At 43.3% G+C, this 26,435-nt stretch overlaps 1 protein-coding gene across 2 annotated transcripts in view; it reads right to left on the reverse strand.

Annotated features, from left to right (window-relative positions):
- The window catches only part of Grin2b (glutamate ionotropic receptor NMDA type subunit 2B), a 478,504-nt gene that overhangs the window by 110,040 nt on the left and 342,029 nt on the right, over positions 1 to 26,435 (reverse strand). For both annotated transcript variants that reach the window (XM_026787956.1, XM_005364513.2), the window contains exon 6: positions 25,755 to 25,869. In XM_026787956.1, the coding sequence (XP_026643757.1) occupies positions 25,755 to 25,869 (115 nt within the window). The remainder of the gene's footprint in view (positions 1 to 25,754; positions 25,870 to 26,435) is intronic.

Raw genomic sequence — 26,435 nt, forward strand, 5'->3', positions numbered from 1 at the left:
GTTGTCCTTTGGCTTCTAATGCTCATACAAATACACATATGCCCGTGTACTTAAAAGCACACACACACACACACACACACACACACACACACACACACAGAGAGAGAGAGAGAGAGACAGAGACAGAGACAGAGACAGAGACAGACAGAGATACCAGGCTACAGACTCGGGAGAAGGATCTGGAGACATTGGTTGAAAGTTTTTCCAGGCATGTGCTATTCCTAGAGTCTATGTAGATGGGTTTACAGAACGTTTCAGCTCACTAATAAATAAGAGAAGGGTGGAATAGGGACGAAGATGAAAGGGCAGGAGGTGGAAGAAAGGAAGCAGAGTTCAGTGTGATTCCAAGATGAAAGATGGACTGGGAGGCATAGGAAGAGACACAAAGAGGTCACTGGAGCCAAGTACTAAAGAGATCAGCTAATATGGCCACTCACTGATTGGATGCTAGTGCTCACAAGTGGCCTTCAGAAGGACAGTTATAACAAAAACATACACTGCAATCATAACCCAATAGACAACGTCCATCTTGTTCATCAGTATATATGGTGACATCTGGTATAAAAATCTTTAGCCACCTTCACTGCAAGTCTTACCTGGACCCAATAATTGGGGCATTTACTGTCCGTCTCCACTTTTTCCTGCAGTATAGACAGGATTTCTTTATATATAATGTTCTGTCTGCTCAGCCAAAGGACTAAACATTCAAATTTTTTTCCACCAAAAATCGTACACAAGAAAGGGGGTTATACAACCTACACAACCATGTCCCCTCCTTTCTGGGCCTCCCTGCCTCTCAAAAGACCAAAAGGGATGCAGCTTTACTGCCACTCTTTCCCTCTGTGACCCAGAGCAGAGGGTGCTGTGCTGAAAGCAGGCTGCTGAATAGCCGGCCCTGCAGGAGGAGCACCGCAGGAAAGCCTCCGATAAAAGGCAGATAGAGGAGGTAGATGTTATTTCTAGAATTATCACGATAAGAGATGTAACAAGGAGCTCACCGCAGGGCAGGGATAGAAAGAGGAAAGGGGAGGCAGCAAGGGAAAGAAAAGAGCCCTGGGTTTCCATGAAAAGCAGTTCTGGGAAAATAAAGCGCACGCTCTGAGAGGTAAACAGAAAACAAGAAAGACAGCTCCAGAGGATGCTCAGCTCATCCCATTTGCTTGTTTGTGTGTGAAAGACCAAAGTGGACATCTTGACAGGGTGTATGGACACCCTGAAGAAACCCTTGATGGTGTGTGTGTGGTTTATAGCCCGTGGTCTCTGGTAAAGCTCTGGCATAACACAGACAAGCCTGGCAGGAAGATGCCAAGGAAAAGATGAACGAAGTATTCATTTCTCTAGTCCCTGGACCACTTGCTGCCATGAGTTAATGGGTTCCATGTCTGAGTTGATTTTTTTCTGAGTTCTGCCACACCTCAAGTGCCAACTGCTCTCTTTCTTTCTTTTTTATATTGCTATTATTGAGCTAAATATTTTTCTCCACTCTCCTCCCTTCCTCTTTTTTTCCCTGTTTGCCATCTCCCATGATCCCCATACTCCCGATTCACTTAGGGGATCTTGTCTTTTTCTACTTCCCATGTTGATTAGATCCATGTATGACTCTCTTAGGGTCCTCTTTGTTAAAGGCCGTAGAGTCCAGGTCTCATTGCTCTGCTGGTGCTAGGATCTCAGGGCTGCTTTGCTCCGATAGTCAACATCCTTGCGTCCCCCACCTATCAAGCGCTGTGTGATTACAACAGAGAAAAGGGCTTGGCCCAGTTCACAAATGCCACTTCAGAAGGATGTCTTATCCTAAGTTCTGGATGGTTCCCTGAAGGTTTCACACGTGAAAGAAGCCGTCAGTGAAGCCAGGAACCCAGGGCAACAAGAGAACTCTTCAGTTGAGGAAATAGGTGTGGCGGTGTGAGCCTTCACAGTGAAAGAAGAAATCGATAACTTTCTCGCTCGGGCTTGGTGTTTAGACTTCTCTAGTTGGGCCTCACTCCTAAAAAGCCAGAGTCATTGGATATGAAGTGGGGAGGGGGTGTAGAGGATATGAAGGGATTCTAAAGCCGATCAGGTAAAGAGACGTCTGGGCAGCTACTGTCTGTGCGTCCACGCTGTGCTGCTCGCAGACATGAACGGGACCAGCTTTTCTGCGATGTTCAGTGCATGTGTGTTGGGAGGAGGGAGACTCAGTACAGACTCTGAAATTTGGCTAGAGGACCCAGATCCACTTGCAAGCTGTGCTCTCTCGCAGCTAGGAAGCCTCCCTTGGGTCCTTTCCCCCCTAGTCCATCGAACACCAGGCCATGAGTATAGACCTTTGCTTTTTGTTAAACAGTGTCTCCACAGGGATGTCATAAGGATTAATCTGAACCAAGTGACCTGTTTAGAATAGTGTCTGAATTATAAATAACTGACCAACCGCATGTGACCACACACACACACACACACACACACACACACACACACGGGGGAGAGTGTTATTATGGTTCGTTCTTGTCTATCAACCAGAGTGCCCATGACTTTAGAGAATCTGCTTCACACTGAAGAGCTGGCACAAGAGAAGACTCCCTAAATTTGCTTCTGTCTGCTTCTTCCCTTCCTCCCTGGAAGAAGTCTGCACTGCCCTTTGTTCTGCAGGCTGCCTATCACCGTTTCACCTTTCTCTTGTGTAGCTCCTCTCATCTCCTTCCATCTCCTCTTACCCCTGCCCCCAGTATTTTCTTAGGAAGCAGAATCTTGCCAGTTGTAAATGTGAACTGCAAGCGTCTTGAATGACTGGTAAGCCGGAGTCTGCATGTAGGATTGAGTTCTCAAGAACCACGGGGCTTTCAGAGTTTACAGAGAGGATAAAGGACCAACGGGTCCCATACACTTCTCTAACTTTGAAAAAGTTACCAATACCCACTTGCTAAACGTTATCTAGAAACAAGGAGAAAAGAGAAAAATACTTGGCAGGAAGGTCAGGCACTGGCCTGGGTGCTGTACCTATGACATACCAAACACCTGGCTCACCATGGGGGAGACTCAGACAATCCCACTGCATGAGGTTAAGGCCGTCCTCTGACCACTCAGCAGTAAAGTTTTATCAGAGGATGCTTTCTGGTCATTGTTATTACTGTGGCCACTAAAAAGCCAGAAGTGTGGCACGCTGGGAAAATTCGCCCATCTCTCTGCTCTGAGCATGTGTCCCCAAAAGCAGCTGGTAACAAAGCTGGTGGAGCTGAATGACTGAGCTGCCCCAAGAAGGAAATGAAATTCTAAAAATAAGCAATTCTATAGCAGTTCTGTAATTAATGAATGAATAGTTGTCACTGAAAATATGCTGTAGTCAGAATGCTGGAAAATCCAAAGCTGTATTAAAAACCACAGATTGTTTGAAGTTCTCAGACAGAAACTTACGTATTCACTCCAGTCCTTTTCTTACAGTGATAGAAACTGAAGCCCAGGGACATTTGAGGGCTTGCCCCGGGGCATATGATAAAATGATGTCAGACACAAGATTACATAAGTCTACAGGGGAAGATTCGACTATTTCTGGGACTCTGGGATTAAGCAAATGAATTGTTCTTATCAGATCAGGTATAGGTACCCTGTTTGGACCAGAAAGCAGAAGCAGAAGAATGCCAACCTCCATGCCAGTCACTCATTGCAAAGATTTGGTGCGAGTTGAGTTTGAAAGGGGAACAGAAAGAGAAAATAGAGCAACAAAACCCACCAGGAGAGCCCCTCGCTTTCCTGGGGGTGGGCGGCACTAAGTGGTGTCTGGGGGGAACCAGGGATGTGGCAGGCATCAGCTCCATCGGGCCACCAGCATTTCCAGGTTCCGTCGAAGCTCTCCACCATGAAGAAGGGCCCAGGTGCTCATCTATTATTGAGCATGTTTAAAAAGGCGTTTAGAAAAGAGCACCAGGAGACAGCTTCGCAGCTACAACATCAGTCCCTAGAGGGCTGCGCTTGCTTAGAGACGGAGCAGAGTTCATGTTAGCGATGTGGGAACAGCCAAGACTGGCAGGTGTCCTGGTGTTCTCGGAGACACCTGTGGGCATAGTCTCCTGCAGGAGTTCACCAGAAAGTGAGCGGTGTGGAGGATAGAAGTCAACACAGCCAGACCTCCCTACTGTCCACACACTCAGCCAAAATTCAGGGTCAAGAGTCTAACTCTTTAGGATGGAGGTGATTGTGGTATAAAGGGGGCAGGAATTTAAAAATCATGTCATAGAGTTGGGAAGATAGCTGGGTCAATAAATTGTTTGTTTTGCAAGCATGGGGATGCAAATTTGTCCCCTAGAATCCAATGGGAAAAAAATTGAGCATAGTGACTCACGTTTAAAATCCCAGTACTAGAGAGGCAGAATAAGGGGATTTCTTGGGACTTACTGGCCAGCCAGTCTCACCTCTATGGCAAGGTCTAGGACAATGAGAGACCTTATCTAAAAATAGGCTGGTGATGCCTGAGAACATTCTCTGAGATTGTCCTCTGGATCTGTTCATGGATGTATGAATCCATACATATTTTCATACACAAGTGTACCTAGAGATACATGAACACAAACATGTATAGATACATGCATCTGATGCACAAAATCGTGACATAAATAAATGCATGCAAGTAATATAAAACAAATAAACAAAATGATGTGTATTGGTACAAATCACTAATGACATATCATGACAGGAAAATGTAGACTACAAAACTAGATATATAATATCCAAATTTTATGAAACTATGCCTATACATATATATTTTATAATTTTATAAACTATGTTTCCAATAGACAAAGACAGAGGCACAATGACTGGAATGGTAGAAATCAAGATGCAGACAGAAACTATCTGGATGATAGATTTCAGAGAGAGCACTGCTTTCTCCTTCAGGCTTGGAAAGGGATTTCTTCTCCATGCAATGCTTTAAGTTCTCAAAGAGACATCAAAAAAGTGCATGGGAAACATGAAGAAACCCATCCTTTATCTCTTTTAGAAATCTCACCCTTAAGACAATCTCTTAAACTGGGTGGTGGTGGCGCACGCCTTTAATCCCAGCACTTGGAAGGCACAGGCAAGCAGATCTTTGTGAGTTTGAGGCCAACCTGATCTACAAGAGCTAGTTCCAGGACAGGCTCCAAAGCTACAGATAAACCCTGTCTCAAAAAACCAAGAAAAAAAAAAGACTGTCTCTTAAACAGCCATAAATCTTCTAGCTCAAAACAGATTTGAAGGGTAGATCAGTAAAGAAAACAGACATGGTGGTGGACAGCTGTGGTCTCAGCACAGGGGAGGCGAAGGCAGGGGGATCACAGGAAGCAAGAATCCAAGGCAGCCTCGGCTGTGTGATAAGACTGTGACTCAAAAACTCGAGAACTATCCAGCAATATCGTTCAGTGGGTAAAGGGACCTGCTGCCCAGCCTAGCAACCTGAGTTTGATCCCTGGGCCCCACATGGTGGGAAGGGAGAACTGAGTCCTACAAGCTGTTCTCTGGTTTCTACATGAACTCTGTGGCATGCATGCCTCACACACATACAAAAACAATAGATGATTGTAATGAAAATTCAAAATAATAAGTAAAGTCAGCGGGATCAGGAGAGATGCTTGAACTAGGAAGTGATTATGAAAAGCTATTCAACTGAATTAACTAGCCCTCTGAGAGAGCATAGAAAAAAGTCAGTAACAGTATTTTCAGGAGAATACGGACGCAGTCTTGGTGTTTTATCAATGGGATTAAGATTGTGAAGCCACTCCTTCAACGAAGCTCATCTTGAAAAAAAAAGTTAAAACTTGTATTTGGCTGAAAATACACCTGCGTTCATCTATCCTCCCCCCCCCCCTTCACCTATTACTTAAAGCACCAAAGCCCTAAACACTCTGAACTTTATCCAAGCTGCAGAGAACCAGAGCAGCGTTGCCTGATGTAATTTTGCTGGGGTGGGGCCTGTTGAGACACGCCATCTAATAATATATGCATGAGTCTCCAGATAAGTTCCTTGGCATTTTTCTTAAAGCTGCTGGTCCTTGCACAAGGCTGTGCTCTCGCCACTTGACTGTCTCTGTCAATTCCACCTCCTTCTTACACCCTGACCTCAGGCAGAGTCTTCAGCACGCACACACCCTTGATCATCTCCTCCCTGGGTCTCTTCCCCAGGTCTTTACCCATCTTCTTACTGAATTTCAGATATTACCTTCATGGAGAACACCCCCAAATCTGCATTTTACTGGCATCTTCCCAAGAAAATAACACATTTGTATTTCTCTTTTCTTCTTCCTCAACAGTGACTCAGCATTAAGACACTTTAAACAGAATCCACTAACTTGTGTTTCATGTTGGTCCAAGTGTCCCATAGTCATCCTGGTGCCCATCGCGCAGTGCAATGGTCTTTGTCTCCGCCATTTAGTCCAGATTCACGTCTGATCCATGTGTCCCTGATCCACGTGTCTCTTCTCCCCGTGCCCAGTGTTTTTCCATGAACATCCAGACCCTCGATGAGGATCGTGGTCATCTCAGTCCACAGAGTTCTTCACAGCTAGTGGATACATTCTCCGAATAGAAGTCATAATTATATCTGTTTTTCTCATGACTTCATGGTTTCTGATTGCTTCTTGAGTTTTCATTCATGCTATCATTGCTTCTAATGGCCCTTTGGCCTAATGGTTCCTTAAAGGTCATTCTCTTGTCTCTTGTTTGTATCTGCCATTAGAACAAGTCTGAAAGCTTATTATTCTACGAATAAAAGCATACTTCATCTGCCATTAACTCTGTAATAGCGTTCTCCAAGCATTGTGACCTGCCTCTAAAAACCAGCCTGATTAAGGTCCATCTTAAAATCATATTCTCAAATGCTTTCCTGATTCTCTTAATCAGAAATGTCATGCTATTCTATGAATCTTTTCATTTATTATCTATAGCTGTGAAAATTTTACCGCAAAATCTAACAGAAGAAATGCAAATATTTATTTATTATTTATTATGTTATAGTTTCTACAAGCCAGAAAGCCAGGTGCACCCTAACTGGGTCCTCTGGCTTGAGGCTGTACCTGAAGCCACAGTCAGGATTTTGAGTTGCTTGGAGAAGAGGCGCTTTGAAAAGATGCATGCATATGGCACTAGACACTCACTAGCTCCTGGTCAGCAGCAAGAGCTCTTCCGAATGTGAGCAAGCATGTCAACAACAGTTTATGAGCTTCCTTCAGATCAAGGAATAGAAGAGACAGTGAAAGAGGGTTTTGTTTTTGCTTTTGCATTGAGTAGTGTGGTGTAGGAGCTTCTTCTGTTCATGTGTTGCTTTCATTGGTTGATGAATAAAGAAACTGCTTTGGGCCTGATAGGGCAGAACTTAGGTAGGCGGAGAAGACAAAACTGAATGCTGGGAAGAAGGGCAGAGTGAGAGAAGCATGGATCCTCCGTCTGAGATGGACGTTGGTGAGAATCTCTGGTAAGCCACTGCCACGTGACGATACACAGATTAATGGCGATAGGTTAAAATAATATGTAAGAGTAAGCCAATAAAAAGTTAGAGCTAATGGCTAAGCAGTGTTTTAATGAATACAGTTTCTGTGTGGTTATTTTGGTCCCAAGCAACTGGGACAAACAAGGGACCCTCTCCTTGTAACAGTGGTCTAATTTTTGTTTATTTGTTTTTTCAGACAGGGTTAGGTTGTCCTGGAACTCACTCTGTAGATCAGGCTGGCCTCAAACTCACAGCAATCCATCTGCCTCTGCCTCCCCAGTGCTGGGATTGAAAGCAAGCACCACCACTGCCCGGATGAGCCATTCTTCTTACATGTTCATCTCAGAAGCAGTGTGTCATCCCTTCTGCCTTATTCATTCTAGTCCACACTTAGGTGAGGACCACACAAGAGCATCAGCAGTTGTGACGTCCAGGGTCCATCTTTCTCATGGCATCCTGACCCCTCACCCTCTCCCTTGACTGGGTAATCTTTGCATCTTGTCCAGTAAGGGAGCAGAGTCCTTGAGAGCGGGGTGTCATATTCATCTTGGTTTTTATCTTAGCCCCTGACACAAGGGTCTCTATAGCAAAGTCCTTCTTGGATGTCTACTGTATTAGACTACATTCAGGCAGCAAAGGCAACACCTCCTCATGGTGGCGAAGGCTCTGCCCTCACAGATTGCAGAAAATCCAGTGGGGGTGAAGGAAGGGGTTTGCCTGAGTTCTAAAGTCGACCTCCACAGCTACAGCAGTTCTCTGAATAACCAGCTCCACTCTGAGATGGGGTAGGATGTGGGAGAATCTGAAATGCCGTCTCCCTGGAGCAGAGAGAGACGAGGCCCTCCCCTCGTATCCCTCTTTAGCATTTGCACAAATATACAAGCAAGTGCAATTACTGTCATTAACTTCCCTTCCTTTCTATCCGGAGCCCTGAACATCTCAGCTGAGTGTATCCTCTGCCTAGACAACTTCCTCTTTTTTTCTCTCTCTCTCCCTCTCTCCCTAACTCCCTCCCCTCCCCTTCCCCTCCCCCCTCTCAGAAGAGCAGGACTGACAGCCACCTTGCTTTCCCAGGCTCCTCAGATGACATTACTCTCTTCCATCACTGTCCATTTCCTGATTCTACATTTAAGCTGTGACAAAATTGTGTCCCCACTTTCATTTTATATTCCAAGTTTCTTTTTAATTCTATTTTTTTTTTTTTTTTTTTTTTTTTTACTTTATCCCTGTCAATATTCCTTCACCCTAACTTCCCGGCCCTGGTTATCCTTGGTTGAAACCGGCACCTCTGGGCCTGGTGACACTTTTGGATCACTCCCAATCCCCTGGAGGTACTCTCAGGCCATAGAGTTGGCATTTGCTTTTATATTGTATCGCCAGACAAATGGGGAGGCCTCTACACAGTGTCTTTAGCCTCCTACGGTGAGTTGGGGGGAATAGATGGATTACAGGACTGAGGTTGTTCGAAGACCTAGCACAGAAGCCTCAGCCGCCCTCTAGAGACTCCGAGGTGAACTGCAGGAACTACCACAAAGCCATGTAACCCAGGTCACTGAAGAGCCACTCCTTTAATCCCAGCTCACGCATTTCCAAGGAGCACGTTTTAGTTCTTAAACAAGGAACAGGTGCATTCTGAAATCACCTCTGTTCTTGGAGGTGACACTCCAGTATCTTTGGGTGTTGACACGGAGAACGTGTATTCTAGCCAAGGGGACCCCGCTGTCCTCAGCCCTGGAGGGATGAGAGCCTAGTGCTGCCCTTCTCCCCAAAGTTTGGGAGATTCGGAAATCCAGGGTTCTGTATAAATCTGAATCTGTAAATGCTTGGGGGCAATTTAACCTTTAAATGTACCGCATTTCCTGTAGGACACACAGGCCACGTCTGTGATCTAAAAGCAGGCAGAGGACTTCCTGCTCATGACCTGTTCTGTATATATATCTGCGCCAAGTCCCCGTGTAGGGTCACATTGTGACTCTACAGGGTCAAATGAGGACGAGGAAGAAAGTGACATAACTGCCGCAATTAACAGTAAGGAAAGAAGGCTGAAGGATGTCATGTTCGCTTATGGCAGCAGACGAGGGAGGCAACGTACTAAACATAGTTCATCTTAAACAATGAGCATTCATGCCTTGCTGGGGAAGGCAAGCATAAATATTGAAATGGTTACCAAAACTCCTGTCATTCTCTAAGGCCCAGCAGTAGAGTCACAGCAAAAGGAGATCAAATATTAACCACATTGCCCTGTTCCGTGAGTGGGAGCAATCCTGGGGTCTCAGCACAATGGTGATAGAAAATTTCAGCAGAGGGCCTATTGGTATAATTTGAAATAAAATGTTTACTCTTAATCAGTCATTGGTTAGACTTCTCCCAAATAATGCTTGTATAGTTGCTATAAATATAAGCAGGGACTTTTCTGAAAGAATTATGACATTTCCAGAAGGCCCTTTGAGGCTGGGGCCATGTGGCTAAGGGCCACTGCATCCCATCTATTTCCACTGCACTAGGCTCTATCTACACATCAGTATTAGATCCACTCATTCGCTCAGTGCATTGATTCCTTGCTTGCTGTCTAAACCTGCCCTCCAGGACATGAGTTCCCTGGGGCCAGGGAAGGGCTGAGTCTTCTTCAAAACTTCCCCCACCGCCCCTAGAGGAGTGTGCTTTGCTCAGTAAGGTTTAAAAACATTCTGAGAATGAAGAAGCCCAGCCAGCCTAGTCAGGCATTTATCTTCTATGCTATAAAGATGGCGGGTCATTTAGAGTCTCCTGGAGCTACTGGGACAGGTCTTAACTCTTTCCTGCTGGACAGATGGCTCTCTTCTCTCCTTTATGAAAGGAGAAAGGTTTGGTCTTATTTTAAGGCTTAACGGCTGAGAAATAAAATGAGAATAGAGGACAATGACAGACTGGCAGCTTAAATATCTATTAAACAGATACTTCTTCCTGTGAAAAGAAATGTCCGTTATAAACCATCCCCGGGTTTTATAGGTTAGGCCTCAGGTGACTTCATTTCTAGAACTTCCTGGTAGGGTCTGAGATTTAGTAGTCGTCATAAGTTCCAGGGTGGAGCCAGTGCTCATGACTGGCCACACTGCGGGACTGCGGGTGCCGCTGAATCATATAGCCCTATGCAGGTGTCGGGGCTGCTGCAGCTCACGTCCCTCTTCACCAACATCCCTTTGACACACAACCCTGAACGCGGCCATGTCTTCTGTCATTAAACCACTTTCCCTTGTGGAAGGAATTCCTTTATGGTTATGAGCAGATCTATCTGCCGCAGACGGAAGAAGTCATGAAAGGGAGTCCTTTACAAGCAATCACAAAGCCGTGGTTTTTACAATGAAATAGCATCCAGGTCTATCAAACAGCACAAGGACATAGCCTGAGGTTTCATAAATAGGTGTGGTTGCTTGCGTGCTTTACTGTTATTGAATGGCTACCGAGAGCCCCCAGAGAGCTCAGTCTAAACAAGATACTTCCAACACTCTGGGCAATGTGCCCCCAAATCATTTTGTTGTTGTTATTGTTGATTTACTCTGGTACTAGGTATTAAGCCCAGTTCCTCAAAGATGCTAGACAAGGGATTGATCCCTCAACTATATCCTGTTTCCCAGAAGTCACCTTAGAAATGACATAAGGAAGGTTTCTCCTTGTCCATTTGGATTCTTTGTTTGTTTTGAGACTGGATCTCACGTAACCTAGGTTGTCATAGAGTGTGCTACATGTTCAAGGATGACCTGGAACTCCTGATCCCTCTGCTTCTATCTCTCAAATACTGAAATTATTTATCACCAAGCACATCAAAGAATTCATTGGCTGCTTCATAATTTCAGTGGCTCAAGATCAAACTGAACCTGTTCTGAGTGTATGTTTCTATATATATAAGGGCCATTGTCTCCATTGTCTTGTTTTCTAGAATCTGGTTCAATCGTATTGTTTGTTTAAATTATGCTCAAGTACAATTAAAATTGACATGTTTATAATAAGTCTTGGTAGGTGACAGGTGTTGAGAATTTTACATGAACTGAAAGCTCATTTGGATTTTTACAGCAGCAGCTTAAGGAAGGTACAGCTATCACCCCCATTTTATAGATGATGAGACTGGGGTACAGAGAGTGGATCTAGAGCCAAAGTCCAGGGATATGGAGGGAGGTTGTTTGCAATTATGTTAGAACGCAGGTGGAATGCAAAGAGCAAAGAGGTGAGGGTTGAAGAGGAAGGCAGAGCAGGCCAGCTTTGACTGTCGTGACCTGGACATAGTAGGGAGAAGCAGGGATGACCTGAGGACAGAGTCCCCCAATTTTAGTCACTCCTGTGTGTATTTGGTATTTGTATGTGGCCGTGTGCGTGTGAGTGTAGAGGCCAGAAATAACACTTGGACATTACTCTTCGATGATTTTCTCATTGAACATAGATGTTGCCAACTAAGCTAGACTGGCCTGAGAGCTCCAGGAAGTCACCTGTACCCCAGTGGTCTACCAGGCAGGCCACCTAGTGCTGAAGACACACACAGTGGCTATGACCATCTTTTTGTGGGTTCTAAGCATCCAAACTCAGATCCTTATGCTTGTGCAAGCAGCATTTTGCCCACTGAGCCACATCCCCAGCCCCACAATGTCACTTTTGTCACATAGGTGTACCAACTGTGCTGCTTTCAGCTGAAGCACTGAAATACTTCCCTTCTTAAAACACCAAATATTAAAATTTTCACATCAGACTGTAATTGGAAGACATCGTTTGCCTACAGTAAAGGAGAAATATCAAAATAAATAGATGACTATTGAAATGAAAAATTCTCATCCCTGTTAATTGACTATGTACTATAGTTGAAGTCCACAATCAGGAAATACTCACGTAGCCACAAAGAATCATCACTGAATGACGTTTGTTGTTTTTCTTTCATCGATACTTTCTTCACTTACCAAACCTAGTTTGAAAAATCTTGTTTTATTTGAGATCTTAAACTTTTCCTTAAATCTTTTGCCCCTAGCTAGTTGAGTTCATAAAATATTTGGTATAATGTGTTTCATATGAAAACAAAGATAAATTTTAATGTCACTGTTTTGTAGGTCAGCTGTTTTGAATCACCATGGCAATTTCTCTTCTCTCCGTACTTCCAACAGATGCTTGATAAGCGGGGCTCTGTGGTCACAGAACCATGATCGTGGGGGGAGGAGGGTCCTTTCAGTAGCTTTCATTCAAAAGAGGGTGGTTTTCTAGAACACCCCCTATACAAGGATGGCCTAGACAGTTGTTTGGATATCTAGCATAATCTGAAGAGTCAAGTGTGTGTGTGTGTGTGTGTGTGTGTGTGTGTGTGTGTGTTTCATAATAGTTAGAATAGATAAGGTCAAATGACCCCCCCAAATCATGTTCCTTCTATGGTTTTACTTTTCTTTCCTCCCTCCATTTTTTTCTCTCTTTTTTTCCTTTTGAGTTTTGCTAACTCACAGTTAGATAAAGCTATCAGCAATCTCCATTTAAACCCAACAGTCTCACACCTGTTGTAGAACCACTTACTTCTTTTTAAATTTATTTTAGTGTGTGTGTGTGTGTGTGTGTGTGTGTGTGTGTGTGTGTGTGTGTAGAAACATGGTGTCACAGAATACTTGTGGAGGTCAAAGAATACTTAGTAGGAGTTGGTTTCTCTCCTTCCACCACGGGGGTCTTGGAAACTGAACTCAGCTCAGTAGATTTGACAGCAGCCCTTTATCCACTGAACCTTTTTTCCATCCTAGAACCATTTCCTAACACTTCGTTGTAAACATCTTACATGGTAAAGCCTGTATAAAGCACGGTGTAAAGCAGCTCTGTCCCACATATCTCTTTCCACTGATAATAAGAGACTTTGATGCTGGTAACATCTATGTTGTTACACTGATTATCCACATACTGGGCATGAATATGGCTAGACGAGAGACCTACCTCTGAGACAGGCTCGGCTTACATGTATGGGCATTTCTCAACACTTTGATAGTGAGTTCATATACCCTAAAGTTCTCCACAAATAGCATTGCTAATAAAGTGTTACATACAAATAAATTAGATTTGTTGATGGATAAGTCTTCCTAATGTCCCTTAGCCCCAGGAGAGACTGCTCTACTATTGGCCCCAGTTCCTTTAAGGAAAATGGACTTTTGAAAACTTTTCTATAAAGGGAATGCTGAGGTGGCTCGAAAAGCCTCCAGAAATTCTTCCTAAGAGGTTGCTCCTTCTTTGCCAGCAAGCAAAGATGAAGAATGAAAAAAGAAAAGAGAAAAAAAAAAACAGGTTGTAGGAGTAGCCAAAGACAACGGCCTCAGAAGATGCTATACCCTAAGCTTCAAGTCTAGGAAATGTGAAGGGGTTGTCCAGACGAAGTCTGTTGAAAACCAGGGCATGGTGCACCTGGGAAGGAGAGCAGGAATCGGTCTGCTGGCCTCTCCGAATCTATCACTCTTTCTCTCCATGCATACTTTCCTATCTTCCTCCCTCCTCTCCACAACCAAATTTACCCTCTCCCGTGACTCTCCTGCCACAAACTGGCTTTCGGTTCAGGATGTCAGAATATCCCGAGATGTGGAACTCATGCAGACCCTGCAGTGGTTGTTATGAGCATTCCCAGTGAATGTTCTGGCATACAACCAAGAGTGAGGACAGACAGAAAGAGTAACAGCAGCCAGCTAGCCCTCAGCAAACATCAGAATAATGAAAACAGCCCACAAATCATGAACAGAAATCATTCTGGTAGAGAAAATAATAAAATCACCCGGAATTATTTAAGATCTATGGCCTCTGTGGGAGATTTACAGCCATGTTCTTTATTAATAACTTTCAATTTTTTAAAAAGACAATTTATTTTTTTTTGTTGGCCAGCACTTAGATAAGTCTTCACAGCCCAGAGAGCTCAGAAGTTAGCATGCCGAGGTCAGAGCTTCTCTTTCTAGACCCATGGCTAACTTTGACCCTGCTCCTGGCCAGCTCTCACAGCAGGCATCAGATATTGTGGAGAGAGGGTGAGGGGAAGCAGAGAGACACTCCGCATGTACCCATCCAAATCCACCATCACGGTAGGAAGAACTCAAAGCACGAAGTCTCTGGGTGCAGATCAGTAGAGGTAAGCTCCCCTATGAAGAACAATCGGATGTCACAGTTTTCACGTCAAACCACATCTCAGTGAAAGTCAATGTGCTCTTAACATATGCACAAAGTAGCCTGAGAGGTAGAAAACACACAAAGGGATGAAAAGAACAGTAAGTACACCCTTGTAAATAGCCCATCTGCCATCAGGCATCAGCCTGTGGGTGGAAAGGTCAGTCAGGTGGCACCCCCAGTGGCAAAATAAGGGAATTACTCTGTTCTTCTGGCCCATCTGTGGACCAGAGGCATGAAGATGCCATACACAGAGCAACCCTGGTCGTGCCGTGGGAAGGTGGGACTGGAGTTTTTTAAATCTCCAACTCTGAAGCAAAGGAAACAAGTATGGTAATCGGAGAAAGAAACAGAACACACGGCCATCACTTTTGTCTGCTGACGCCACCACCCAAGAAAGCAACTATGAGTACAGCTCAAAGGAAACATGTCTGAAATAGCTCCCTCCTTTGAACACAGGATTCCTCCAAGACAGACAAAGTTGACTGTTTCCTTGAGGTTCTGCTTCTTTATTACAATGTTAACATCCTTGTGGGCCTTTCTTATGTGCTGTTTCTCAGCCTTCTCCATGTTTACTTTCATACCAAGGTTTCCACTGACTTCTAGCACTCTGTTTACCACGGCCTGTGGCTCATTTGGACTTTCAGCAAGTAGTGCTGTATTGTCAGCCAAACGCAAGTTCTTGATTTGCAAGCCACCCATCTACATGCCTATCTCCTCATTTTCCAGGGCTGTTGCTATTATTAATTCTGGGATTTTATTAACAAGCAGTGAGAGGACGCATCCCTGCAACATTAGTACCAAGGTCTTCAACTGATCCCTTAGTTCTCCACAGATTTTGACTGTGCAAAGGTATCTTTATAGTCATTGTCTAGAACTCTTATGATTTTCGCTGGGTACCTGTAGAACTTCATTGTTTCCCAAAGTCCTTTTCTCCAAATAAGTAAACTACAGGATATGACAATGGTGCCTGAGATACTTCAGCCATGTTATGGGAATGAATGAGGGTGGATACCTGAAGATAGCGCTGCTTGGAGGAATGCACGGTGTAAGGCAAAGAAGAAGGCCCTAAAATACAGGATAGACAGCATAAAGGAAGACAGTGTAACCTTGGGTGTCTAGGACCGCCCAGGATAGGAACAACTGGAGAATCACCATAAATGGGCTGCCCGTGCATGCATAAGCATTGCCTGGCCTTAATGATGAAAAGAAAACACAGTCAAACCAAAGGCCAACAGAAGGAAGTTTCTCAAGCCCCTTGCAGATTGGGGGAGTCTTTCACAGACTTCACATCCACTGCCAGTGACTGAATTAAGATAAACCAAGCAGGGTTTTAATATTAAGAGGAATTAAATAAGGGGAAAAGAGAGGGCCTATTTTCAGAACTCTCCCTGCTAAAGAGATCCTTTTCTCCACTTCTGAATAAAGCTTGCCTGCTTACCTTTCAACAAAAATTATAAACTGTTCTCATCATGAAAAGTTATCTATGGTCTCAAAGTCAAATCATCTCTGACCTTGACATCACTTCTATATGAAAGCCAGACCCCCATTTAACACAGATACAAATGGCTTACCATAAAGGACCTACTTGCAGAAGTATGACATCCCTGCACTGAAATATTAGGCAGTTGCTAAATTTCACTGTTTTGAATACAATTTAATAAGATAGGAACATGTCTACAATCTTTTAGTGAGAGGGAAAGGGGACAGCAGATTATTACATCCTCAATTCTATTGTGTCTTGTGTTATTACACAGATACATGCATACAGGTACACAGAAATAAAAGGCTGTTGGGAAATAGAAAACTACTAACTTTAATTCTTTCTATGTGTAGATTATGTAAATGTTGTTGTGTCCTCTTCATAAATGTCTAATAATCAACACTAAATACCTTTAACATGGGAAAAATCACAGATGGTTTTTAATGTAAAAATAAACACCAGTGTCTTCTACATTCGCTGGCATCCTTTCTCACTCAATGGAAAAAGAATAAGATGACCTACAAATTAGAAGAACAGTTTTGAAACAACTGCTGCTTTCTGGACCATTCTGCCAGTGTAAACTCTGACTCTGGAGTTCTGGCTATGGAACATTTTAAATGGGGTTTGTGAGCAGAGTATAACAACTTGCTTAATGGCAACATAAACTGGCTGAAAATGGGGCAATGAACATGGCTCTCAGAGGCAGGAAACAGCTCCGCCATGCTGGACTGGGTGGGGCAAGCAGGCAGTGTTGTATATATCCTAGTAATGCAGCAGCTTAAGTTTTAAAGAAGCACTTAGCATTTTAAGAGGCGCTCCAGTACAGTAAAGAATTACAGATACACAACAGGACAGATTCAGACATAAAAGGCCTCTAAATGGGTCAAAGTGATGGATAAATGTATGTAGGCTTTGAAGAGAAAAGGAAAAATAAAGTATAAACAGTTATAAAAGGAAGTAGTTTTACAGATAGTCATAGATTAAAAGAGTAAAGATAATAAAATAAATATTAAAAAGTAAAAAGTCACATAAACATGAAATACACACAGAGAGTCTGGATTATGTATATTATTGTGTTTTCTTTTAATTTTTTGACTGTGAAGGAGCTAAGTAACCCACATATATACTTTAAAGGTATCTAGACTTTAAAATTTGAGTCTAAGGATATATTGCTTTGGAAAAGATGTTCTTCTTTTGTTTCCACAGAGGATGAGAACCTGTGGATTGCTTTCAACTAATATGGTTTGATGGACCATGACCCCTTGAGAGGTCACTATGAACACCCCCAAAAATTACTTCACACAATAAATAGCAGGAAGTATTTTGGAGAAAAACTATGCCCATATTTTCAAATATTGTTTATAAATGTTTTTTTTTTACATTTAAAGGGGGATATGCTATAGAGATTTGCATTGGTATGGATCTTGGCCTATTGATACAAATTTAAGGTCAGTTTTGTTACGTATATACTCTGCTCTTGATTATGGTATTTTGTTTGTGCAGCTCATTAAAAATGTAATGTATAATTAAGACATACAGGTTAATAGATAATCATCTATAATAGTCAAGCTTGTAGTCATGTTAGACTTTCTAGATGTACAGAGATGCATTTCAGATGGATAGGGATTCTTCAAATCTTTCAAAGACCTTTAGAATATGGCATTTAAAATGTTTTAAGAACTTAAGACTTTTCATGACATTAGACACATCTGCTCCTGGCAGCACCAATTACTTCAAGAGGATGATGGGCATCGAACAGGCTCCTTATGAAGTCTGCTAGCTATTTGGGCAATAAATTGCTCTTACCTGGACTGCTTAACTGGACATGCAGGACCCACAGAGAAATGACTACTGAACTTGCCTAAAGGAGAGACAATCCTTCAGGGTTCCTGTTTCATGAAAGAGTCTGCTAAACATTCTGAAGGACAAAGAAGAAAGTGGACTGACAAACTGCCAATATAGGTGGAATTGTCATGGAAATGTTTGCTGGATACTATGGGCCTGTAGGCCAAAGATGGATGCCCCAATGGTACAGAAGAACTTTGGGTGGCTGTCCAGACAGTGAGATATCTCTGTTAATTCTAGAGTTTTAGAAGTTGCTTACAATGCTCTTATTGTTTACTTAGGTAATACAACATCCTTCTGGAGTCTTTGATGGAGTTGAAGAATAGATAGATAATGATAGTTATAGTTTTCTTTAAATATGATACAAGAAAAAGTAGATATAAATATTGTAACTGCAATTCTTGCTTGATACCTATTTTGTTATATATAATTTTACTATGTTAAAGTTAAAACCTTCCTTTTTTATTTAAACAGAAAAGGGGAGGTGATGTGAGATTCCCTTCTGTATACTGCTAATATCATTGGTGAATAAAGAAACTGCCTTGGCCTGTTGATAGGGCAGAACTTAGGAAGTTGGGGAAAACTAAACTGAATGCTGGGAGAAAGAAGGGCAGAGTCAGAAGAAGCCATGTAGCCCTGCCAGAGACAGATTCTAGAACTTTGCTGATAAGCCACTGCCACATGTGGCAATACACAGATTAATGGAGATGGGTTAAATTAATATGTAAGAGTCAGCCAATAAGAAGCTAGAGCTAATGGGCCAAGCAGTGGTTTAACTGATACAGTTTCTATGTAATCATTTCGGGTTTGAACTGCCAGGAACCAACAGACAGCTTCATGCAACAGGAGAGGAGGAGAGGCCACAGAAGGGGAGAGAATAAACAGGAGACTCTTGAAGTCATAGTTCACCCATTGCTTTTTGGTTAGGACTACATGCATCACAGAGGAAATGAGGTCTTACCCATTTCAGAGGTCTTTCAAAGTCACACCCAGTGTTGGTAACAGTTTCGGGACTTAGCCCTTCTCTCTATTAAGAATTCTTTCTGTAGTCAATATAAATCCCTTCTGCTTGATCTTAAGCCCACTTACTCTGGTTCTGTCTCTGGAGGAAATGAACAGCTGATCTCTGCACTTGGCACAATAATTCTTCATACATTTGAAGAGAGGAAGCCAGCACCTTGTTGCCATTTGCTCCTGCCCCTTAACGATCTGAATTCCCATTGCTTTTCTCATGGATCCTGCTTTCTAATCCCTTAATCTAATAAAGCATATTAGGACTCAGTTCAGAGTTGGTAAAAATAGCATGTTGTCAAATGTGGGTAACAGTAGTTCCGGAACAAACCCCTCTGACACAATGTGTGTCTGTGTCAATCCTTTGCCACCCTCTGTTGAGCCTGGAGCAAGCATAGATACTCCTCTGAGGCCAAGCGATGGAATATAGTTTGGGCAGACGCACTCAAGCAGCTGCCATCAAATATTTGCTGGCCTACTCAATGGTATCTCATATCATGCTGGGCACACAAGTTCAAGGAAAACAAAAACATACATTGTTCCTGTGCTTATAAGCAGTCTGCCAGTTTGATTGCGGGTGTTTGAGAGAGACTGTTAGATTCCATCAGTCAAAGGCTTTCTTACACATCTGCTTCCATCAAAGCATCATTTGATTGGTCACTGTGGAAGAGGGCCATCCTTTTTCAGGTACTAGCATCACAGAGCACCCACTCCTGGATCCAGCTCCCTGTCCTGTGTGTGCTGCCACCAGTAGCTACCCCTTCTGTCTTACACATCCTAAACTCTTAGATACCCATAGTATATTCAGGCTAATGATGTTGCTGTCATTGATGCTGTAGGTCTTGGGGTTGTCCTTTTCTCATCTGGGCTCCTTTCTTCCCCTGGATGACCCCCACACGAATCTATGATCTCAGTGTGCTGTGCTATGTGCCCTGAAGTCACAGGCAGTGAAGACACTAAGGCTGTGACTTAGTGTCCCAAACAATAGGTGTCAACGGTTTCTTGGCATTCTCAAAATGACACAGACACACCAAGGACACTTCCACTTTACTCTACAGTGGAAGGGGATCTTTTGTCAGGTGAAGGCAGAGGAACGGAGTTATAAAAACACATTGCGGGTGTCTTTGCAGAGACAAGAAGAGCTGCAAGTTTTGTGTCACCTCTTTCAGTTGTGACCCAGAGAGTCCCTTTGAGGTCTGTTTACATCTTCCAGCCTGAATATGCACCATCATCATTTCATTTTTATTATCCCCATTTTAGGAACGATTAAATGGAAGCAGATAGCAGTTGCAATGAAGCAAATCATGAGAGGCTCTGATAGAGACAGCAGCCCGAGAGCCGGCAGAACTGCTGCTCGGTGCCAGGCTATTCTTAATGCGTGCTTGTGCAGCTGTCCCCCACTTACGAAGTCTTACGAACGAGCCACTCTGCACCCAGTTATCATTATTATTATTTTAACCATTCCCTACCCTTCCTACTTCCCATGCTGCTCTATCTGCACACGTGTGTGTGTGACTTTGTTTTTTATTTGTTTATTTATTATTTATTTATTTATTTATTTTTATTTGGTTTTTCTTTATTTTGGTGACAAGATCTTGTTATGTAGCCCAAAACGGCTTCAAATCCATGATTCTCCTGCTTCCATACCCCACTTACATTCCTTTTTAAATGCCCTACTCCACATCTTTAATGGCAGAGAATTGTTATTGGCTTTCTGTAGAGATGCTGTATTCCAGAGATCTCTGCTGTTATAGCCCTCACTACTTCTCTGTTACTTACGAAGGACCCAATTAAAGGTTCCTAAGAGCAGATCCACTTTCTTGCTTGCTTCTCTCTCTCTCTCTCTCTCTCTCTCTCTCTCTCTCTCTCTCTCTCTCCCTCCCTCGCTCCCTCGCTCCCTCCCTCCCTCCTTCTCTCTCTTTTTTCTTTTTTTGGTGTTTTGAGACCAGGTTTATTACTCTGTAGACCTGGCTGGCCTCGAACTCACTGAGACCCGCCTGCCTCTGCCTCCCAAGTGCTGGGATTAAAGGCGTGCATCACCACCACCTGGCCAGTTTCTTTTTCCTTAAAACAGGTCGAGTCAATACATCAAAAGCATATGTGTTTGAAATCTTTTCAGAGCAATACATTAGAAATTGTGGCAACAACTGCCCTGGGGAGGGTTCCAGAATTTGAGAACAGTATCCCTGGAAAGCAGTTCCAAGGTGATGAGGGGGTTTTCTGTTTACTAGATTAACAGTTGGCATGAGTTTTGAGCACAGCAAACATGTCTTCGAGAAGTTACCCATGAAGTATGGTACCCATCAATCGACATTTGTTGAATTCTGCCTGTGTTCCAGTCAGAATTAACTGGTATTTGACTATAAAGTCTCATTTAATCTTCACAGTGACTTCATGTAAAAGCCTATTTCACTAAAGGGAAAGAGACTGGGGTGATAGTGGCCTCTTATCCAGGCTTATCCAGCTGATAAATGGCAACGTGGGGAACTGGATGCAGTTCTTTCTGACTTCCCAAACCATAAACTAGGTTGTGTTGACCTCGGATTTTTCCAAAGGAGCCAAATTTATAAGCAACTGTAGGATTACTTTCAAAAACCAAAGGAATGTCATGAAATCCATCGCATTGCTCACAACATAAGGGATCTTCCTGCAGTTCCTTGTTAAAGCAGCCTGCAGACCCCCTCCATTGGCTACTGAACCCCCTGGATACTCCCCGATCTTCCACAGGTACAGCAGAGCCCTTTCCAAAAAGAGGAGGCAGCAGCTCTCAGGCTGTCTTCTGAGACCCAACCTGTCTCAGAGGAGATTGCATGTGAGTTTGTGTGTGTGTTTGTGTGCGTACGCGCATACACATGCATATACTCACACATGCACAGCTGTGTTAGAAGTGGAATGGCTGGCCAACACCTAACTTTTTCAGGTGTATGGATGCTTCATTTATTTAAAACAGTGATCTCTGAATGCTCACTTTGAGCCAGGCATTCTCCATAAGGGTTACAATTGTAGGAGTGAATGAGGTCCTTGTCTTCATCAAACATCCATTCTGGTGTGACGAGATAAGCCACAAACAAACAATCAAGTGTATAAGTGGAAAGCCGGCTAAAATGTATACTGAAAGAAAATTAAATTGGACTGTTGTGACAGAGGAGCTGGGTGACTGCTTTAGCACAGGGCACTGGGGGAAGGCTTTTCTGGGGACACTATTTACTTAAATTTCAAGAGCAAGAATGACACCCATGCCCTTGGAGCTGCTGTGCTTCCAAATATCCTGCATTTCTCTTTGTTCACAGTGTGAATCTGTGCTGCCTAGAACTCTACAGGATTTACACTGGTTTTGGTTTTTACTTTAAAGCTATCATTTTAAAAAATGAAGAGAATTGTCAAGAAAAGTGACTAGATGCTGTTGGCCTTTCTTTGAAAGACCCAAGTTGCTCCTCTGCTAATTTCTCTGGTACCCACTCCTTTCCTGTAGAATGCTCACCAGCGTGTCTACTGGTCAAGATTCCACAGCCACTAAGTTCCCATGGATGCCAGGGGACCTGGTGAACTGACACTAGGAACCTTGAAATAATATTCTGGGGGCTGCAGCGACAGGGAGACTAAGGTAAAGCCATCCAGCACATCAAGTCATGTTCTGGGGTTGATCCCTACCACCCCTGCCTGTGAGTGACCAGGGCTTCTGGTCTCTGCTACTCCTCCTGCCTGGGAGTAACCAGGGCTTCTGGTCTCTGCTACTCCTCCTGCCTGTGAGTGACCAGGGCTTCTGGTCTCTGCTACTCCTCCTGCCTGGGAGTGACCAGGGCTTCTGAATTTGGGAGCATCACAGCCCTGTAAATTCATCTATCGCTAAGCACCTCTTCTCAGAAATGTTTCCCGGTTTAATCAATTCAATATGCAAAGGTTCTAGTCTATGTCTTAATCCCTCCCCACCTGCTTAGCAAAAAGATTAGCCACAGAATTTCTTTAAAAAGTGAGTTCCATTGGTGCATTTAAAGTACGATCTATAAAAACTCAATCTACATAAGGGTTTTATTCCTCTTTTTAAAAAAAGAAAACAGCCATTATATCAAGGGCAATAGCATAAACTTGGACTCTTAATGATGGATTCTGGACTCTCTTATTATGTAATGGCTCTCATTCATTCCACAAATATTTATTGAACTGCTTTATGCAATGCACACATCCAGATTGCTATGAGGACACAATGATAGGAAGAAAGACACAGCCTCTGCCCTCTGAGAGCCTGCAGGCTCACGATCCCAACTCAGGGCAGCAATGATGGGGCTGCAACAAACATATAAACCAAAGCTGTAGGGCAAGCAGGTAAGACAGCATACCACAACTGGGATTGGGGAAGGGGACTGCAACATCTTAATTGGACTTCAATAAACTCTGATGACTTCTTTAACTGCACAATTCATTCATTCCAGGAAAAGAGAATGTGGCATCTTGTGAATGAAGTAGGACACACCAGGGCACATTCTCAGAACAGATGGAGCCCAATGCAGATGATAAAGAAAAGATAACAAACCTTGGTGAGTGGACCAGAGCTTTGAAAACAAGAACAGATAAAATGCAGACCTGGCCCATAAACCCTAACAGTAGCAAGTATTTGGGCCAGGAAAGAATATATGGTTGTATTTAGAATGCTCATTCCAGCAGCCACATGGAAGACTGATTTGGGCAAAGGCTGGTTTCAGGACAGAGAGGCCCAGTAAAGTAGGCCTCCATTTACGAGGCAGAACAAAAGCAGAATTGATGCTACAAATGATCCAACCCCCAGAGGGAAGACTTAGTTATAGAAGGACATGAGGGTCCCAGGCCTCAGACCTGGGGGCCTGGACGAGAGAACTCTGGGGCCTCCAAATAGTGACTTTTAAGGGCACTTGTAAGATGGTAACTGCTTGGAACAGCTATCATGGCCCCAGGGCATAGAGCTCCCCAGCTGCACAGCTCCTGATCCGTGCATGATGTCCCTGCCATTAATAACCCCTCTTCTAGAGATAGGCAGAAGTACCTGTTAAATGGGAGGGATGAGAACACTTGAGAAATTATGGACTCTCGACAGAAGCAGTGCTGGGGTGGACAGCTGAGCCTGGGGTCCAACTCTTTCTGATCAAATGGGAACTCAGGAGGGGAGAATAACTTCAACCAAGATCACCAGGTGTGATTTCAATCTCTTTACTCAGATGATGTCATATCTGATAATGTCATAATAACATGACGGACAGGGGCCTCTCTCTCTCAATATTAAGAACTGGGTTTTGACTTCCACTGGCTGAGTCACAAATGTCCAGTTTAGAGACCGACTGATAACTTAGCTCTCAAGGGCTCTGGGACATCATGGTGGGTTGTGGGGAGTTTATGTCTGACTGCTTGGTCTGAGAGACAGACGGGTGCTACAATATAAACACTGAATCTCCCCAAAAGCACACGTACTAAAGGCTTGGCTGTTTGTCTATGGCATGACTGGAAATGGTGGGACCTTTAGGATATGAGGTCTAGGGGTAGAAAGTTGGGTCATCTGTAATGTGCCTTTGAAAAAATATTGGGGTCTCAATATTTTCCTTTCGTTTCCCAGATACTCTGAGGTGAATAGGCCTTCCCTCAACATGATCCCCACTATTATCTCCATCTTACCAGAGACCCCAGTTGACAGGTTCTGGTGACCATGGAGTAAAAGTCCAGAAACTGAAACCAGCTTTTTCTCTCTAAAAGTTGGTGTGTCTCATTAATCCGTGACAGTGACAGGACACTACTGGGCATACTTGCTTTCTCCTCTGTTTGCAACCATGTTGACATCATAAAACCTATTCTCAGCCAACTTGTCCATAGCAATTATGGACATAGTCTGAAATCAGTTACCCCATGTGCTTGACATAGAATAAGATCTATGACATATATATCTATGACATGAATGGAGATCTCTCATGATAAAAAAAAATTCTGGGAAATGTCATATTAAATAAAGTTAAAGATGCCTCTTTGTTCCAAGACACATCTGAACTTTCCCATTGCTAATACATTCTGAGATTCCTTTGGACTGGAAAGCAGTAAATAGCATTTCCCAGTCTTATTTATTTTATTTTCAGAACCATTTGTTGGAGTGTTTCAAGGGACAAATGCCAGCAGGACACACCTACGAAAGCCCCAGTGATTACTGTTAGATATTAACCTAGAATCTAGATTATTGAGCGCTCACTGTGTGCCAGGCTCTGCTCCAAGTATTTTACAGATATCAATATATCGAATTCCCATTTTATAAGTAAAGAGACTGAAAGACTGCAGAGTTCAGATTTTTCCCCCAGTGTCCCAAATAGGTAAACGGGTGAGCAGTGATGGCAATGGGAATTAATGTCTAAAGGTCAAATTTCAAAGTCTATAATCAGTTGGTAGCAGGGCAGATTCTGAGTAGAACCTGGGTACCAGTCATCAGTCACAGGAAACACTGTCAGCCCTTTTGCTTCTGTACTGGTTTATGGGCTTCCTCAGGGACCATAAGACACAAGCTCTAACCGGTACTATCTAGTTGGTGTCTTCAGCAAATTAATTTGTTGGCTTGTGTAGATATCATCTCCCAATACAACCGACATGAGTTATAAAGCAATGCAAACACCGACAGCTATCAAAACAGAAAGAAAACCGCCCGAGATTAGCCAGAGTAGCAGGAGGGTGGGGATACATGCTTGAGGCCTGGCTTCTCCAGTACTCTCAAAGCTCCAGTCTCTTGCTCCTGATGCCCAGAGAAGCAAACCAAGAGGCTGCTTTCCTTTGAGGTATTATATTGCTTGCTCTTAGGTCGGGATCTCACACCTGACTCTGCTCAGCCCAAGGATTGTCAAAGAAGTGTCCTACCCTCTCCCACTTCCTCTCCTTGTTCAGAAGGATTATGACCAGCTTCGGGTGCATCTGATAGCCATCTTCACTGAAGGACAGGTTTCTCCCCTCGAAAGTGACATTGATCAGATACCTGTAAGGATAAAATTAAAGGAAGGTTAAAAGCATGAAAAAAAAAAAAAACATTTGAAAGCAGAAGGCAGCTAGGTTGAGAGAAAGGTATAGGGAGATGGCCGTTAGTTAACTGCCACTCTTCAAATTCCTCCTGATTATGCAATACCCATCTAACTTTTCCAATCGGAACCGTGTGAAAAAAATATTACCAAGAGTTGAAATAAGGACAGCTCATCTGAGTTCAGTCGAAGGCTCTGACTTTGACCAAATAATTAAAAAAAAAAACAGATTTTTATTTCATTTAAATTATATACATGCATATTTGTTTATGTGTGCGTGTAGGAGTATATGCACATGTGTGCAGGGGTCTGCAGAGACAAGAAGGCAGCCCTGGGTCCCCTGGGGCTGTAATCACAGGTGCTTTGTGAGCTACCTAGAATAGGTTCTAGGAACCAAACCCGGGTCCTCTACAAGGACAGCACACGCTCTTACCTGAGTTGTCTCTCCAGCCCTCATTTACACTTTTGAGCCTGACCCCCCACACACATCTGCAAAAAGTCTGGCACTATAAAGATCACCTAATTA

The sequence above is a fragment of the Microtus ochrogaster genome (assembly GCF_000317375.1).
Source record: "Microtus ochrogaster isolate Prairie Vole_2 chromosome 14 unlocalized genomic scaffold, MicOch1.0 chr14_random_2, whole genome shotgun sequence".
Taxonomy (NCBI): Eukaryota; Metazoa; Chordata; class Mammalia; order Rodentia; family Cricetidae; genus Microtus; species Microtus ochrogaster.